This window comes from Mya arenaria, chromosome 16 (genome assembly GCF_026914265.1).
Source record: "Mya arenaria isolate MELC-2E11 chromosome 16, ASM2691426v1".
NCBI classification, from domain to species: Eukaryota; Metazoa; Mollusca; class Bivalvia; order Myida; family Myidae; genus Mya; species Mya arenaria.
In genome coordinates this window covers 40,254,437-40,273,478 of record NC_069137.1, presented here as the reverse complement: position 1 = coordinate 40,273,478, position 19,042 = coordinate 40,254,437, and the positions used below count along the sequence as shown (strand labels likewise).

Here is a 19,042-nt window from a genome sequence, read left to right as displayed (position 1 = left end):
TTCACCAATCATTTAATATGTTTGCGTTTTCAGCTATTAAATACACGGTTACAATCTTGTCGTCAGTATTTTATATTTTTCATAAATGGATTATTTAGTAAGTACGTAAAGGGTTATCACTCAAATTTATTTTTGTTATACATGTGAATGTATTGATTTTGAATAAGAGTGCCACTTTAATCAAAGTCCCAATTGAATAACAAGGCACTGGAAGCTGTATAATTATCCAAGCCACAACACTTTATCACAAGAAAACATCATGTTGACCATTGACTCGGCTGTCAAAATGGCGAAGAATTAGAATTAGAATAACCTATAATAACACCACATATTTTTTTTCTTCAACATATACACTGCTGGAAACTATCAATGTTTGTAATTCTGCGTCGAATTATGTTACGTTTTATGAAAAGAGAGCACCTGTTCCTTGAACTTTCTTCTCTTCCATTCAACTTTGATAAAATGTTTAGTCTTGAAGTGAAGCACTCTTTTCTTTGTATTAAAAACGAAGGGCAGATAACTTTTGTCTTAAGCATATTTATGTTTTAGTTTTGCAAATGAAAAGAGTTTAAAATGTTGGCAGGGGGTTAGGGGGTTACCCCCCAACGAACATTTTAACAATTTCTAGTACAAAATAGTGCATCTTGAACGTATTTGATTACCTCTTTTCTCCGAAATCGACATAAGAAGTGAACTTGGACGGAGGGGGGGGGGTGCGCCGGGGTGCGCCCCCCCCCCCCTGAATCCGCTAATGATTATCCCCTTTAGCATAACCTTCTACTCTTTTAAATAAACAAACTTTCAAAATCGGAATACTTGCTCAAATTTCATAAACAACGACAACATGAGTCACGTTTGAAATCCTATCAAGATTAAATTCATAAGGCCAATATATATCAATTGCTAGATTTTCATCCATTTTGTAATGAGGGAGGGGTGGGTGGATGGGAGGGTTTACATTTTATTATATTTCTTCTTAGATGACTGTTTCACCGCTGTCTATGCTCTTTATTATTGCATAAGGGACCATCTACATATGTTTCTCGACGAACACCATCGTAATTAAATTCTTCTGTTTTTACATGTGAATGTTTACATCGACACCAGCTGTTATGAATAAACACCGTTCCCAGACATTACCGGACCGATACGCAGATACAGACCCTAGTACAACATTATGCACCAGTCAATTGTAACCACGCCCCCCCCCCCCCCAGGTCCGGGGGTATACCGGGGATAGCCGGGGAAATGGGCCGAGTTTTTACGTTTCAGGTGGCCCCGCAGAGCCGGGTGAATGCGGTGGTTTTGTCTTTGCTTTAAATATAGCGGGGAATGGGCCTTACCTAGGGTCCCTGGGATGCGGGGTCATTTGGCGGGGATTTTACATTCTGTTCGTTCCCGCAGGTCGGGGATTTTAGCCGGGGTTGGCTGGACCGAAAGTCAAAGTCCCGGCTATTTCCCGGACCTGAGGGGGGGGGGGGGCGTGGTTACAATTGACTGGTGCATTAGTATTTGAGCCAATAAAATTTAATGGGCGGCGGAAAATAAAGGGTCGGGAGGAGATGAAAATACATCAATTAATTTATTTATATATAGTCGCCAAACTACGGTGTAATATGTTGGTAATGGTTTATGGTTAATGGTTTATTCAGAAATACATATATATATATAAGTTGTCAAGTGATCAATGCCATATCTAATTTGGTAAAGTGTATGATAAAACTTAATAGAAGATGTTATAACTTGGTTTGTTTTTGTACATAACCAATGCTTCTTGAGTGTATCGTTAATATCGATCGTCATGAGCAGTGAACGTTGAACAAGGAAGTAAATTAACTCTGGCCTAGTTTATATACTTGAGCACTTCACTTCTATAGACGGATATCTTTAAGTTAATAAGTTATTGATAACGGATAAATTTTATCTACTTCAATAGTTTAAATTTGATTGTTTATTGTTTGTAACATTACTGTGATTTTTAAATTGAATTCGATCACCATTGTGACCGTAAATGTAGGCAGCTGTTACGATATTCACAGGTATGTTTAAACATGTTTTATATACGCGTACAACATTCAGATGATTTTAAACAAATGTATATATGCTTCAATCTTTCAAGTACGTGTATGTAAAATAACTGCTGCAGTTTAAAATGGTACACTTGTTTATGTAAATACTAATGATAATACACAATGATAAAGCCATTTAATTTACCGGCTACTTTCGATTTCAGTTAACGAGTATTCATGTTACTTTCGATTTCCTATACTGCAAAGAGGGATGGGCAATGGTAGTAGTAGAACAGAGGTTAGTGAACAACTATTATCAAAGATAACGAAGTGAACTGTTTTTGTAAATTTAATACTTGACTTTAACTTCCGAGTTCATGTTCTGATTTTGTAGTCATTAGACTGTATTATAAGACTGTGTTTGAAAGAACAGGATTTGTGTTTGTTTTCATCTAATTATTACATACTTATATACCATTTCGTCAACGTAAAGATAACAAACGTTAAATTTAGTAATCAAATAATTAATTCATTAAAGTGAATGACAATTTGGAGTCTATGTTAATGTTTTTGAACTGTTGATATTTGTTTTTTTTGTGTTTTTTTTGTAAATTCAAACAAAAGAAAACTAAGGAAAAGAAAAAAGGGATAACTCCTTCAAATTCAAATCAAGAGGACGACAACGAGTCTGAAGGACCTGAAATGGCGCAGCAAAATGACAATGCAGTTATGCCTGCTCCTGAATCACTTGAGGATAACATGCAAAAAGTTAGTGACGCTAATGATGCAGGTATAGATAGTCTTGCTGATAAAAAGAGTTGTGAGGACATACCTAAAAATACAAACAATGCTAAAGATGATAATCACACCTCTCGGTCGGGAAGAAACTCGTCTGCAAATGATGATGATGCTCATAAGACAGATACTGTGACACATGCCCCACCAGAAGTACCAACGCACGCCACTACCAAAGAAATTCCATCCGTACCCGAAGGAAATTCGAAAATTGACGCAAACAATGGTGATGATGGGGGAACAAAACAAGTTACTAATGGCAGTATTGATAATAAAAATACACCCGTAACCGAAGAACAAACAGTAGAGGAAAAAAACAGTAATGAAGATGTGAAAACAAAAGAAGATAGTAATGAGAATCACCAGAAAAAGCGCCCATCCGACCTTAAAGAACAAACGGAAAACAACTCGGACAATGATAAAGTTGATAAATCAAAACAAGAAAAAAATGGCAATGCTCAGAATGAGAGTCAACCCGCACTCAAAGAACAAACGGAACATAAAGTTGATGAATCAAATCAAGATAATAATGACAATTTTCAGAATGGAAGCCCAACGGGAGCAAATGAGAAAAAGGATACCAACTCTAACAAGAAGGGTAAAGATGATAAGGTGGGAGGGAAGACGAAAACCACTTCAAAGTCAAAGAAGAAAACGAAGGATACGTCTTTAGGTTTCAACAAAAACCAGACTGTCAATATAGCACAGGTAAAATGCATGACATGCGGTGGTGATTTGTATTGTTTAAAGCTGCACTCTCACAGATTGAACGTTTCGACAACTTTTTTTTTGTCTTGGAACGAAATCCATGGAGACCAGTTATATAAGACTGCTGACAAAAAATTAAATCGCAGATGTTTATATTTAAGTTCAAAATATGATGCTTTATTCATTTTACGTAAACCGTTAGTTACGGTTTAAGCCATAAAGCATTATTTTTTGAACGGAAATATGAGAATTGCAATCTAATCTTTTATCATTGGTTTGCAGATATTTACTAAAAAATTTGCTCTTTCTAAGACAACAAATAAAAAAGTTGTAAAAATGATAAATCTGTGAGAGTGCAGCTTTAAATCTAACACATGTGACAGTAAAACAATATGTTTGTTGTATTTCTGTATAGCCTGTAATTTTTGTATGAAGCATCTAAGTATGTATTAAGATATCATGTTTCCGATGGTTTATGATGATTGATAAGAAGACAAATTGATATTTCATTTTTTCAAACAGTGAAAATATCAATTTGATAGTTTTCACTATTTTGAAATCTTAGCTATTAGCTCGTTTTTGCTTTCCAAAACAAACATGGCCGCAAACAAAGTTCGAACGCAACATCAATGACGTCATTTTCGAAAGTGCGAAACTTGCACTAACAAAATGTTATTTAATTTCTTTAAAACGTATAGTAAATAGAAAACTGTTTGTTTCGGTGTTAAAAAGCAATTTCTCACACCTCAGATAAGTAGATCCATTAATTTAACCATGCTAGAAATTCTTATCTTGCCCACGGGTGAAGATAAATTGCCCGTATGGAACTACTTTTTATTGGTCATCACATTGTAATTACCTCCTTTGTTAAAGACTTTCTTCTGTAGCATCATGGAAACCTTGTCTTGTGGCAATATTTAGAACGCTAATTAATTATTTCACGCTTCAAATGTCACCATAAAACAGTTTTCATGCACCTTTCAAGAAAAAATGTTTCACTCTCCTTAGAACTATTTAAAGACCGATTTGACAATTAACACAATCTGAATCACTGCGCGCATATCCATGACAACCACGAATTATCGCATATCCATACGCGATTACGTTTACTAAGCACAAAAGAGTTCCAGCAAAAAATACATTTTTACTTAATTTTGTTTAACTGAGGTGGGAGAAGAAGCATCTTCCATAGCAGCTCGTGTAAGATAGGTTCATCCCGACCCTCGCGCGGGGTGTTTTGCGGAAACGAGATTTACGCTCGGGTCGGAATGAACCTATCTTACACTCTCGGCCATGGAAGATACTTATAATATTCAGCCTCGTGAACAACAAAAAGTGCATATTTTGTTTGTGGCTACCCCACTCGTGAATATAACTTTTGGGGCTTACACGATGAAATATAGGTAGATCTTACACTGAAACAAACATGTAGAATCTATAAATCTTAATGATATCACCTTAAACCTTATAAGTATCTTCCATGGCCGAGAGAGTAAGATAGATTCATTCCGACCCGAGCGTAGGTATTTTTGCGGAAACGAGGTTTACCGAGTTTCGCAAAACACCCTGCGCGAGGGTCGGGATGAACCTATCTTACACTCTCGGCCATGGAAGATGCTTTTTCTCCCACCTCAGTTAAAAAAAAATAAGTAAAAATGCATTTTTTTTCTGGAACTCTTTTGTGCTTTGTGAAAATAATTGCGTATGGGTATGCGATAATTCGTGGTTGTCATGGATATGCGCGCAGTGATTCAGATTATGTTAATAGTCAAATTGATATGTAAATAGTTCTAAGGAGAGTGAAGCATTATTTCTTGAAAATTATTTCTTCTTATCTTTTTTTCTATTTCTAATTCAAATCATAAGCATGGATGTGTGCTTGATTTATTATATTATCCAATATTGTATTTACATTTGTTTTGGTTTGAAGTAAATGTGGATGACCCCACAGGGCACCTTTTTCGTAGACGATGTCAAATGTATGCATTAGTTTACTGTTCAAAACTCCATTCGTGTGCACATTGTCCTAATATACTGTGTAGTGGGTGGTTTTGAGTTTATTTATACTCGCATTCGGCCAATTCAGCTAATGCTCTGATTAGAGTGTTAGTCGTAATAGGGCTTTGAGCATAGTGCACAGACAGACTGTCACCCTTGTTAGAGCTACCCTGGTTCTTAAACGCGCACCAGTGTTCAGCTTTGTCACACATGACAAACCATTTAACGAACCTCCCGAAAAATTTTGGGTTTTAGTGGCGCGGCAGGGAATCGAACTTGCGACCCAGTGGCTTGATGGTCCAGGGTGTAACCACAAGACAACAGACTCGCCACACTGTACTGTGTTGGTGGCGTGTAAGCTTATTTATGCTCAGTCTCCGGCATTGCCCATTCGGCGAGTGTTCCGATAAGAATGTTAGCCATATTGGTGTTTTAGAGCAAACAGTTTCAAAAAGTCCCTGATCATTTCACGTATATCGATTCAGACGAATTGACCAACAACCACCGATTGACGATCTACATGAAATAAAAAGAGGCTACCTCGGCCGCTCCATTTTCTGTACATCGCCAATATTGAACTCTATCATATCCATAAACACTATATTGATTGAATGATTACCCTCATCTTAATGATACTTTATCTTTTACAGCCGCCCAGGGAGGAACCAAAGCTGAACGTTGAATTCTACAGCAACAATATAGCCTCCAAGCCATATCCAGGTAAGAAAGTATGAACGTCTTATAACATGTATATAAACAAACATACCTCGTTGGCACGAGCTCCAAGGTACCGGCGAAAATATCGAGCCTCGAAAATTTCGAGCCAAGCGGAAATGTTTTCCTTCAATATTAAGGAGACGGTCCTTTAAATGTAGTTCAAACCAACGAGGATTTCGAGCCAAGCGATTTCGAGCCAACGGGGTTCGACTGTAGGTTGTAAACGTGTCAGTCCATCTAGTATTCCTCAAGCTCCGACTTTCAATATGTATATATTCGTTCAAAGGGTCGTTTAAAGTGGCAGACTTATTGTTATTGACATTTTGTGTAATATGTGTTCACTGTTGATTTATAGCACTAAAGTAACGTATAAGAAACATTAGTACATATACTGATTTATTTTTAATATTATAATTATTATATTGAAAAGGCATGAGTAAAACATAAAAACACAAACCACACAATCAGAAACTAGTTGGAACATCATAGTGTACAATATTGCTGTCATTTGCAAATGGCCTCCATTTCTGCCACATTTCCAAATGTTAAATAACATCATATCTCTTAATACATTTCTGATAACGATAGTAGCGCTACCACCGTTACAAGCAATCTGTTCATTTAACACAAAATATGCATACATCAGTTTGCGTCAGAATAATTGTATATCATCATATTATGGCTCGAGTTAGGAATTTGAATGAATGGAGTTCAAACCCCATATAAATATATTATGTAGACCCTTCCTTATACATGATTGCCTCAGTACATTAAAGGGTAGAGGTTAGTCATTGATTCAAACATGCGATCTATTTCCGTTACCAGTATGGCTCAAGACCACAGTTATCTGCCCTTGTTGACCCTGATGTTAATACAGAAAAAAGAGTCCTTGTGTTTAAGTATGAAAAATTTATTAAAGTTGGATGAAAGAGAAGAATCTGCTTCTCTTTTAGCATAGAACAAAACATAATTTGACACTGTATTGCAAAAAATGATAGTTTTCAGTGTAAACATTGGAAAAATCATTGCCTGTGGAACTCTGTAAATTGGTTGTTTGTAGCCTTATCTCGTCTTGACCTCATTGTCATGTATTACTTCTCGTCAACGATATGTTTCCCAGATTAAATTTGGTCTCTTAGATTGTTCTACAAAGCCAGTTATTTGTTTTCAATAGGGATTGTTTTAAAGTGAAAAGCCAGTTAGTGTCTATATGAAACATAAAGTAAAAACAACTGTGGTCTCACGCTTGTAGGGGCATGATTATTTTTAACAATAACTATCAATTCTAGGAAGCACGATAGAAGACATGTTGGAATGGAAAGGGGACTATAAGCGTCTGGAGAGTGGACATTCATACATACAGTGGTAGGTGCAACAAATATGTTATTATCTTTCTCCCTTTGCGCGTGATTGTTAAGGTACTAGAGAGGTTGCAGAAGATTACTTGTAAGGGTATGTGTACGTGTTGACTCGTTTTGTGCACTACGTCATCCAGATATGTGCACATTATATAATATTAGTGTTACGTGTACGCTAGCACGAAGAAAGGGATTTATATGCAATATCAGGAAGAACAAGTTAAAGAGAAATTTGGCAAACAACTGTTCAACTCAAATGCACATTTGATCTCTACGTGTAATGCACCAGTCAAATGTAACCACGCCCCCTCCCAGGACAGGGGGTATACCGGGGATAGCCGGGAAAATGGGCCGTGTTTTTACCTTCCAGGTGGCCCCGCAGTGCCGGGTGAATGCAGTGGTTTTGTCTTAGCGCCAAAAATAGCGGGAAATGGGTTTTACCTAGGGTCCCTGGCGTGCGGGGGCATTAGGTAGGGATTTTACCAGCAGTTCGTACCCGAAAGGCGGGGATTTTACCCGGGCTTGGCTGGACCGAACAAAGTCCCCGCTAGTCCCCAGTCCTGGGGGTGGGCGTGGTTACAATTGACTGGTGCATAAGTACTCGTGCAATTTTATATACACGTTGCGTTTTAGAACCTCCCTGCTTCTTGCAACTCCCCCTTAACCAGAGTAATACATTCATAATCCTCATATTTGATAATAAAATTAAGGTTATATACAATTCGTCCCACTTGATATTACAGTCAAGGTTATTTGGAATAAGTTCTAAGTGATAATACAATCACGGTTATTTGCGATACGTTCCATGTGGTAATACAATCAAGGTTATGTGCAACACGTTCCATGTGTTATAACAATCAAGGTTATTTACTTCAAGTTCCATGTGTTATAACAATCAAGGTTATTTGCAACACATTCTATGTGATATTACAATCAAGGTTATTTGCAACACATTCTATGTGATATTACAATCAAGGTTATTTGCAAAACAATCTATGTGATAATACAATCAAGATTATTTGCAATACTTTCTATGTGATAATACAATTAAGGTTATTTGCAATACTTTAGATGTGATTATACAATCAAGGTTATCTGCAAAACAATCTATGTGATGATACAATCAAGATTGTTTGCAATTAAATCTATGTGATAATACAATCAAGGTTATTTGCAATACAATCTATGTGATAATACAATCAAGGTTATTTGCGATACAATCTATGTGATAATACAATCAAGGTTATTTGCGATACAATCTATGTGATAATACAATCAAGGTTATTTGCAATACAATCTATGTGATAATACAATCAAGGTTATTTGCGATACAATCTATGTGATAATACAATCAAGGTTATTTGCGATACAATCTATGTGATAATACAATCAAGGTTATTTGCGATACAATCTATGTGATAATACAATCAATGATATTGCAATACTTTCGATGTGATATTACAATCAAGGTTATTTGTAATACGTTCTATGTTCAGGTTATTCCCCATACCAGAAGGTCCAGGTCTCAATTATCACGCACAAGCTTTATCCGAGGAGGAGGCAAAGGTATAGTTACGTTTGATATTCTTCACCCCGCTATGTACTAGCGGCGTTTACGAATGAACAAATCTACTTAAACAATAGTTTGTTGTATTGATGTTCTTTTTTCTAAGTAAATTGTGATCCGTTTGTTGTGCCGTGTTATCGAATACTTTAAGGGTCTCGTGTCTATGCAGTATTTTGCAGGTCCCATACGGTTAAATGCCTCTTATGCACCAGCCAATCGTACCCCCCCCCCATTTCCGGGGGTATACCGGGGATAGCCGGGGAAATGGGCCGTGTTTTTACCTTTCATGTGGCCCCGCAGTGCCGGGTGTATGCGTTGGTTTTGTCTTCGCGCAAAATATAGCGGGGAATGGACCTTACCTAGGGTCCCTGGGGTGCGGGAGCATTTGGCGGGGATTTTACCATCAGTTCGTCCCTGCAGGGCGGGGATTTTACCCGGGCTTGGCTGGACCGAAAGTCAAAGTCCCAGCTATTCCCCGAAACTGGGAGGGCCGCGGTTACAATTGACTGGTGCATTACTGATAAACTTTTAGACCGATCGCATCTCACTCTGTCCCTTTTTCTATGTTCAGTCATGAGTATACACTGCGAGACTTAAAACCGCAATGGTTATATATCGATTTGTTCTATAAACGTATAAACGAGAACAAATGATCAGTCCAGTAAGTTTCTTGTGAATTAAGCGTAATAAAATAAGTCGAAATACATAGGCTCAATATCGATTAGTTCGATTTCCTTGTTGGCGAATTGCATGTAAAGGACCGATTTTGTTTTACTTTTTGTACGCATTTTCGCTTGGCTCGATATCGATTAACTCAATTTTTCGTTCGCGAACTGCATGCATAAATGACTGATTGTGTTTTACTCTTTGTAAGCATTCCCGCTTGGCTCGATATTCGTGAGGCTCTAAGTATTTTTGCCGGTCCCTGGGATATCGAGCCAACGGGGTTGGACTGTACATGGAATTGGTTTTAAAGTTTTTCAGCATTAAATTTTGTCAGATCAAAACGTACGATACTTTTACACAATAAATCGTGCATTATATTACTTCTTGTATCTGGTTTAAAAACATTTTTTGTATTTTTGTCTCCGCAATACCTCTTATATTGGAACGGTGACAAGTACAGTGGGCGTAACCGTTCTATAACGAACGTGCGATATAATACAAAGCTATTCATTTACTCTGCACGCTTGTTATTGAAAGTTGTTCTTGGTGACATGCTACGAAGCAGTGACGTCACCTAAAGCTCAGAACTATTACAATTACACCATCCAATTAACCTAATCCTAACATCACATCTAATCTTTATTGCAGATAATCCGCAACGATGACACGATGCGGGACAGAGTATTGCAAGCATACAAGATGATGCTGGACTTTTACGGTATGGAACTTGAGGACGTCAATTCCGGTAAAGTGCGAAGGTGCGAGACCAATTGGAAAGAACGTTTCGAACACCTTAACAGGTAATGTTTTTCATGTACAGTCAAACTAGCTATGGCAAAGTCGTTGGTACCTCAGGAAATACTTCGAGATAACGAAAATAACGATAAAGCCGAAATACAAAACCAAATAACTAAACAAAACTATTAAAAAATAGTTCGACATAACAATTACATCGAGATAACAAAATATTTCGACAAAATGAGTTTCGACTGTATTATTCAGTAAGTGTTCAGGCTCTCCCTCCGCCAATGGGAATCCCGGACAGATGCATATTTATTCATGAAGAAGAACTCTAAAAACCAAAACTCTGAGCAGATTAAAAGATGTGTTCATACACTTCATGTATTTTGAGGTTCCAAGGTTGCTTGGCCGGTATTTCTAAAACATCTTCTTAACTTAAGTCATAAAACTTTCCATTGCGTAATTAAAAGAAACCTAAAAGTATGCAGTTTTAACCAAATCAATGAAAATAAAGTATTATTTATATTACTGAGTTAACACGTGATATGATAAGTGATATACTTAACTTAAGAAAATTACTTAAGTTGGAGAATTAGTTCACCTGTTTTATTTATACCGACTTTGATGTATACGTTGCAAAGCAACTTTAACGTTCGTATTCCAGGTCTTATCACAACTACATGCGGATTACTCGGATCATTAAGTCTCTCGGGGAGCTGGGATTTGAACATTTGCAGCGCGGACTTGTTCGTTTTATTATCACCGAAGCAGTGGTCACAAAGGAGTTAAATAGGATGAATGGTGACTCTGTCAATTTCTGGATACAAGCGATAAAAGATGAACATGATCAGAGTGATATGTACATGTATTGGCAAGAGACGTGTGAAAATCCGGAAAGTTTTAATAAGCATGGTGAAAGGAAGAATACTAACGAAAAAGCGGATGAGGACAATGGCGATAACTGTGGTGATCAGAGTGGTGATAAATCTGATGTGGAGGAGAGAAAGGATGGTGGCAAGAATGATGTCTTTGATATGAAGTCCGATGAAAACACCAAAGAAATAGAAACAGGAGAAGAGAAGAAAACCTGTGGTGAAATCGATAATGGAACTAATGATGATAATAAGGAGCTAAACGTGAATGAAGGTGGTAACGATGCAGCAGTAGATGAGAACGGGAAAAAAGACGATAGAACAATGCGTGACGATCGAAATTGTAATAAATCTGATATGGAAGGGGAAATGAGTGGTAGCAAGAATATTGTCTCTAGTGAGAAGGTTGATGCAAAAGCGGGAAAAACTAATCAAGCGGAGGGGAAGACAATCTGCAGTGATAAGGATGATGAAACTAATAATGATGGTAAGAAGCTACAAGTGAATAAAGGTGGTAAAGATGGTGCAGTGGATGATACCGCGATGAGAGACGATAGTGATATCAGTGGTGATCGGAATGGTGATAAATCTGATATGGAGGAGGGAATGAACGATGAAAAGAATAAGGTATCTGAAGAAGAGAGTGTTGCAAATGCCGCCGAAAAAGATCAAGCGGAGGGGAAGACAATCTGCAGTGATAAGGATGATAAAACTAATAATGATGGTAAGAAGCTACAAGTGAATAAAGGTGGTAAAGATGGTGCAGTGGATGAGAACGCGAAGAGAGACGATAGTGATATCAGTGGTGATCGGAATGGTGATAAATCTGATATGGAGGAGGGAATGAACGATGGAAAGAATAAGGTATCTGAAGAAGAGAGTGTTGCAAATGCCGCCGAAAAAGATCAAGCAGAGGGAACGAAAAGTTGCAGTGATGTTGATGGTGGATCTAATAATGATAGTAATGAGCTTAATGTGAATGAAGTTGGTAAAGATGGGGCTGAAGATGAGCACAAAGCAGTAAATAAAAGTGATACACGTGATGGATCAATTGTCAAAAGTGGGAAAGAAATTCCGGACACGCCAAGTGAGGCAACTGGTGACCTTAACGGTGAAGGGGATGAGGAAGACAGAACGAAGCCATACATGGTGACAGCATTATGAACATGTCAATAGATTTATATTGATATCAACCTAGTCTATTGTATAGGGGGATATTGGTGTACAGACTGTATGAACTGCAATGGGATTATGTTATCATTTTGTAATATTTCGGTGTAGGATTACATATCATACCATCGCTTTCACGAAATAACATTAAGTAATATTAATACTATTTGGCAGAAGAATATTTGTCGGTCAGTTTAGGGAGAGATTTTGAAAGTAAAATTATCAGTTTTATGCAAATCTGATTTCTGGCACTCCCGAAATTCTTGATATGCGATATTTATTATTTTGTGCGTTCGTTGGCAATAATAACCATCAGTAACAGTTGTTATATCTATGAGTCTGAAAGTTAATGTGATTACAGAAATGTTATGAGAGCACTAACTATATGAACACAAATATCAGTGGTTTTGTATTTTTAAACTTATACAAATTAAAAAGGCATTTCGTAAATACACGTTACTGTTGTTTGTTTATCAGTTTACAACATAAATATCGTCTCCTCTTCGTATGTCCAAAATATAATAATTTACGAAAATATTATCTTAAACCATAGATTTGCCATCGGCCCTAAAAACAAAATATCATAACACAGCGGGAAAAACTGTTCAAAATGTTAGTATTTTTTCATTCCATGCATTTTTTATTGCGATCGAGAACTTAATAATGTTAAGAATACTTTGATACTGAATAGTCTACTTCTCGATTGACTGTGTATTTGCTCTTCACGATGATTTGCATATGATTTGTTTCATAGTTTATGTTGTGTCCCATGGCTATGAATGTCGTAACATTTAATGTTGTTTCAATGGTATGTTCGTTTGGTATTTGTGCTTACGATTTTTATACAGTTTTTTGTGGTGATAAAAATTTAATTTGCTTGCATTTTGTGTGTATGTCTTAGCCTTTTTGCTTATTGAATTTTCTATAGGTTATATGTTCAGCTCGTCTGGTGCAGATCAAATAGCCTTTCAGCTTATTGAATTTTCTATAGGTTATATGTTCAGCTCGTCTGGTGCAGATCAAATAGCCTTTCAGCTTATTGAATTTTCTATAGGTTATATGTTCAGCTCGTCTGGTGCAGATCAAATAGCCTTTTTGCTTATTGAATTTTCTATAGGTTATATGTTCAGCTCGTCTGGTGCAGATCAAATGAGTTTAATTGTACATGCCACTTAATACATTTTTACTTAATTCTGTTTAACGGAGGTGGGAGAAAAAGCATCTACCATAGCCGTTCGTGTAAGATAGGTTCATCCCGACCCTCGCTTAGGGTGTTTTGCGGAACACCCTATGCGAGGGTCGGAATAAACCTATCTTTCACTCTCGGCCATGGAAGATACTTATAGTCTCTAATGCATAGTTGTTAGGGCTTTTGCCTCGTGCCTCTAAACAGGTTTCTATTTTTTGGAATTCGTTATTACTGGTATCTGTCCTTGTAGTTTTAATTATATTAGTGATGACATGACAATGCTCGCTATATTAGTGTAAACAAAATGCCTTTTCTGTTGTTTTTTCCGTTTTAATCATGATAAGCATTTGCACTGAGCTGTTGTTGACAGAAAAAACATAATAATTATTTCGATACGTTTTCTTTTATTATAAACGAATTTCCTAACCCTTAAGCTGCTGATGGCGATTTTAAAGGCTTTGCAAACAGCTTGGAACCAGACCAGACGCCGAGTCGGCGCCTGGTCAGGTTCCAAGCTGTTTGCCACTCAGTCAATATATCCCCAAAGTTTTAAGTAAATTGAAAGAAATTTAGAATAAACCAGACGACATTTTTGAGCAGAAGACAATTTACCCAGCATGCAAAGGGCTAAGATATTTCCTTTTATCCGTTCTTATGTATTATTTGGCCTTTCTGCCAAAGCCTGTTTGATACGTCTTAATATTCATGCCTTGGCAGAGGTTGCATTTGCTATAAGCATGTTAGTATGTTGTTATGCAAACAAAGAGTAATTTTGATTATCCCAGTATAACATTTTTATACCCAATGCCAAAACAGATAAAAAAGTCAAGCAATATTTTGGCTCTTTTCTAACTGGGGAATTCATGGCCACGTAGCCATTAATTGAATACCCCATTTTTAAAGGCTAATATCCATAATTGTAGACCGATCATTTTCGCTTCTTTTTATCATTATTTAATCACAGTTGCTAGATAATCTTTGATTTATTGGTAAGTATATGATACAGTACTGGGCCGATTTTTCAAAACTTGTTGAAGTTAGAAACGTTCTAAACGTCATCGTTGTTAAACTGCAAATCGTTACTGCGCTGTAAATCTAAGGGACATACATAATGATCTGAAATTTGTCCTACAAGATTTGCCGTTCTTGCTTAATTATAGCAATATCAGCTCATCATAAAAAACGTCATGTTTAAAATTTAACAACGATGTCGTTAATGACGTTTTGGGCATATTAATAAAAGTGGTATTCACACGTGTTGTAATATATTTTTAAATTTTTGTCTTTAAATCTGAATATTTTGGGCATATCAATAAATAGTGGTATTCAGTTAATCAATTTTTAATTGCTGTTGTAACATGATCTTTGTGTGAATAATAAACTTTAATCAATTTTATAGTATTGTTTGTTCCGTATGTTAGTACACATTTCAGTGTCTTTTTCACTTTCAAGGGAAAGGTGGCGGGGTCCTTTGATAGGGGAAAATGATAGGGAAAAAACTAACATTATTCACATTATGTTCAACTTATTTTGAAACCTTGTATTCAACACACCTATCGACATTTTCATAAATAACAGTATATTCCTTTTTTCTAAAGGGAACTTTTTTGCCCTGGTAGTGGGGAAATACATGCTTTTAAAGGAATTTCGGACCCAAAAAGGGCAAAAAAATCACTGCATGTGTATGCCCGATAACTCATAAACTTGGTATGATATGAATTATATATATTCTATTAGTGCATTTTATTTTTCCGACAAAAACAACTACAAATGTTAAAAATAGTTCTAGTAAAGGAATGTTTTTGGGCTCTGTTTTTAGTCGGATTGACTGAGAATGTGGTATCAGATGTCCGTTCTTTTTTTTCTAAATGAAACTTCCGAAACCATATTTATTATGTTTTCTTTTTATAAGTATTTTAATGTTCCAGACTTCTACTACGCATTGTCTTTTGGGATTAAAGGACTGTAATGTAAATGTTTGTTATCTTTTCCTTCTTAGTTTTTTGGAAACTTGTTCTTATTTTTATCTGCGTATGTGCCGCGTGAGCCGCGTGACAACCCCTTTTCATTTTTAAGAATAAAGTTCGGGATGTCTGCGCACTGTTGTTTCTTATGCGAGTTAATCAAAGTCCGCCCGTGCCGCCCATTGGCTGTAATCTGGCTTGACCCTTATGGCGCACTTTTTTTTGTCGGGCCTAATCTTATATTGCCTTCTAGCGCATGTTATCATTAATCAGATCTCATATCAATGCATATTTATCAGAGAATTTATCACCGGCGAAGCCCTTTTTCTTTAAACACATCCCTAAATTGAAATAAGCCAATAAATAATACGTATGAGCTTTGGCAACCTGCTTTGACTGGGGATGTTTTGCAGGGGATTTACAAACCAAGCATTTCTTAAATTATTAATTTGAGACAAAAAGACTCGCAATGAAAACAGGACCGCCCCGATAGTTTAGTAGTAGAGCGTGTTAGCTGCAGGTGTTGAAGGTCGCGGGTTCAAACTTCGTCCGCATAAAAAAGAAAGACGTTCATCCGTTACTTAGCGCTCGGCAATAAAAGGAAATACCATTCGGATCTCCTCGGCCATTTTCCATCGAAAACAACCTCGGATGTATATGGCACTGCCATAAATTTTCAATTTAGCAGTTAAACTTAACGACTTTAGTCTTGGGTTTCTCAATAATTTATGCAATAATACACTCCTCTGTCAATCAATTTCAACTTAGATAAACAACATGCACGTTAATCGTCACAATTAATTAATGCTGTAATTTAAATTTAAAGTACTTCTACTGATGTATCCGAGTTTTTTTTCGATGGAAAATGACCGAGGTGTTCCAAATGAGATATTACTTGATAAATGGTGTAATCAGTACTGGTTGAACCAAAATGATTACTGCTTTACATCGAGCAAGTTAAAGGACCAAGAGCAAAGTGCAAAGAGCTACGGCACAGGGTCTCTTGTTTCTCACTTTGTTTCTATGAGCCCACCAATGTCTGGACTTGACTCTGAAATACTGTCACTTCTTTCTAATGACACTTTTGGCAATAAATTATAATCTAAGTCGTGATGGTGCGGGTTGGCCTTGAAAATAAACAAATAATCTGAAAACAGATACACTGTAGAAAATCTATATGACAAAAAGCATACGACATTAAGTGTTTCGATCGGCAGTAAAATGGTTGGTCGGGTTAAAGAAAAGAAGAGAAAGTCTCATTGTGTTTGCTGATTCTTAATCAATGCAATAGCTTTAAGTTAAGTGACTTGAAATTAAATTCCACTTGAAATTTAGTTTCACTTTTATTAACAACACAATTGATTCAATAATAATTGATTTGACTGACCTGACACACTTTGCCTAAGGCAACGGAAATGCCTGCATCTATTATACGAGTTTACTTTGACTTTTATTAAAAAATGTCAAAATATGAAAACCTGTCAAAATATTGACAGCTGATGTCCGTAATGAATTGAAGTGGTTACGAATAACAAATCGAATATTAAAATCACATGCTTAATATTTTAATATACGCAAATTGAAATATACCGTGGTGGTTTCTTATTATTCTGTAACTTGAGTATGCTTTGCAAAAATAATAATTATCCTCGGATTGGTTATAACTAAACCTATACTTTTTGAATTATATAAAGTAATTAAAGATAAGCTGTCTGCACTGAGTAAATGCTTGACTGGCATTATTTATAGTTATTTTTATTTGGATTATTCATAAGCTCAAAATAATTTTCTTTCAAATTGAATTTTGACAATGAAAACGTCATAATATTGGTATAATTTATTGACCGACGGGTTTAACAGTTTATGTAAGGCCAAAAAAAAAAAATTGTTTGTTTAGGGTAACCTTCCCAAAATATTTAGGTAGGGTAGGTAGGTTTTTTTTTTAATTTTTTAGAAAAAAAAACACAAAATCTGTCGTAAGTTCAGAGTGTTTTCTTGCACACCAGGCAGTCTTTCCTACATTACTGTCATTGCCTGGCTTTGTTTTATCAAATAAACAATAATTCTGATTAAAATCTGAATTTATCCGCCCTTCGTAACTCTCTATTCTCTAACGAATATTTTTTTTTTGCTCAGAAACGGAAAAAAAAAATAGTCAGGGTCGGCGCATTTTTATAGGTAGGGTCGGGTTACCCGAAACAGACATATATTTTGTTAGGCCTAATGTATTGAATAAGACTCAACGTCAAATTGAATGGGTACCGGCAAATTGGATTTAATACATAAACAAAACAAACACTTTTCGGATACTTATCTTTTCACGTAGTTTTTAGTATAAAGAAAAAGTGTTTAAAAAAAAGAAATATGTTTCTACGAGACGGGAAACTTTTGTTAAGTGAAATTTAACAACAAGAAAAGAAAAAGTGTTATATATAACAACGAAATATAGAACTTTTGTTTAGAAAAGTTTCACAGAAAGTGTTGGACAGGTGGGAAATGTGATTATTTTGTTGGTGAAAACGAGAAAAACTATATAACAAATAACGGACAAACAAGTGTTTGAAAAAGGGGTAATTGTTGTTAAGAAAAGTGGATAATGTCTAAACAAACGGGAAAGTAGTGATAAGGAATAAGTCAAGGTTTTGATAATAAAAGCAAAGCTAATTTTAACAAAATTGGAAACGTTCTATGAAGACCAGTGGTAATTCAATGATAAGTAGCTTTTAAAAAATGAAAATAATTGTTACCAAAATACGAATATTGTTTTAAGGAAAAGTGGAAAAAAATATTAAAACTGAAATAATGATGGTAACAACTGTATTTTCAACAAAAATAATATACGGATTATAAAATGACTTTAATAATGGTTAGCCAGGTATAAATAATTGTAACGAAAAGTGGAAAATAGCTTTAAAGAAAAGTGGATTAAAGAAAAGTGGAAAATAGCTTTAAAGAAAAGTGGAAGATAGCTTTAAAGAAAAGTGGAAAATAGCTTTAAAGAAAAGTGGAAAAAGTATTAAAAAATATTCGTTTTTGACATTAACTGGATTTTGGTACTATTGATATTTTCAACAAATACATGTGAATCATAAAGTGACACTCATTATGCCTAGTAAGTATTATTGTTGTTTCTTGTATAAATTTCATTATTAGCATATGTAAATTATTCATGGCTATTTTTTCCGTAGTCTACGCAAGATTTTACCAAACAATTGTGTCTTCTTTATAATTTTATTCATGAGGCGATTTATACATTCAAAATATCCAGTCGGACTCTTCTACCATACT

The 19,042-nt window shown here is 35.8% G+C and overlaps 1 protein-coding gene across 2 annotated transcripts; it reads left to right on the top strand.

The window, feature by feature from the left end:
- The first annotated feature begins 1,852 nt into the window (after window positions 1-1,852).
- LOC128221014 (opioid growth factor receptor-like protein 1) lies at window positions 1,853-15,186 on the top strand. 2 transcript variants are annotated; one of them, XM_052929408.1, is made up of 8 exons: window positions 1,853-2,039; window positions 2,234-2,307; window positions 3,348-3,512; window positions 6,161-6,230; window positions 7,517-7,592; window positions 9,082-9,151; window positions 10,467-10,618; window positions 11,224-15,186. In XM_052929408.1, the coding sequence occupies exons 2-8, from the start codon at window positions 2,281-2,283 to the stop codon at window positions 12,593-12,595; spliced, it is 1,932 nt and encodes a 643-aa protein (XP_052785368.1). In that variant the 5' UTR covers window positions 1,853-2,039; window positions 2,234-2,280; the 3' UTR covers window positions 12,596-15,186. The 2 variants fall into 2 exon arrangements, with proteins under 2 accessions (XP_052785368.1, XP_052785367.1); XM_052929407.1 differs by having other exon boundaries at window positions 2,634-3,512.
- Window positions 15,187-19,042: the final 3,856 nt, after the last annotated feature.

What these genes read in the sequence shown, in the direction of transcription:
- LOC128221014 (XM_052929407.1), top strand. Translation starts at nt 2,281, where the DNA reads ATGGGCAATGGTAGTAGTAGAACAGAG. An exon ending in ATGGTAGTAGTAGAACAGAG is followed by an intron (nt 2,308 to 2,633) that starts GTTAGTGAACAA and finishes TTCAAACAAAAG; the next exon opens with AAAACTAAGGAAAAGAAAAA. An exon ending in AGACTGTCAATATAGCACAG is followed by an intron (nt 3,513 to 6,160) that starts GTAAAATGCATG and finishes TATCTTTTACAG; the next exon opens with CCGCCCAGGGAGGAACCAAA.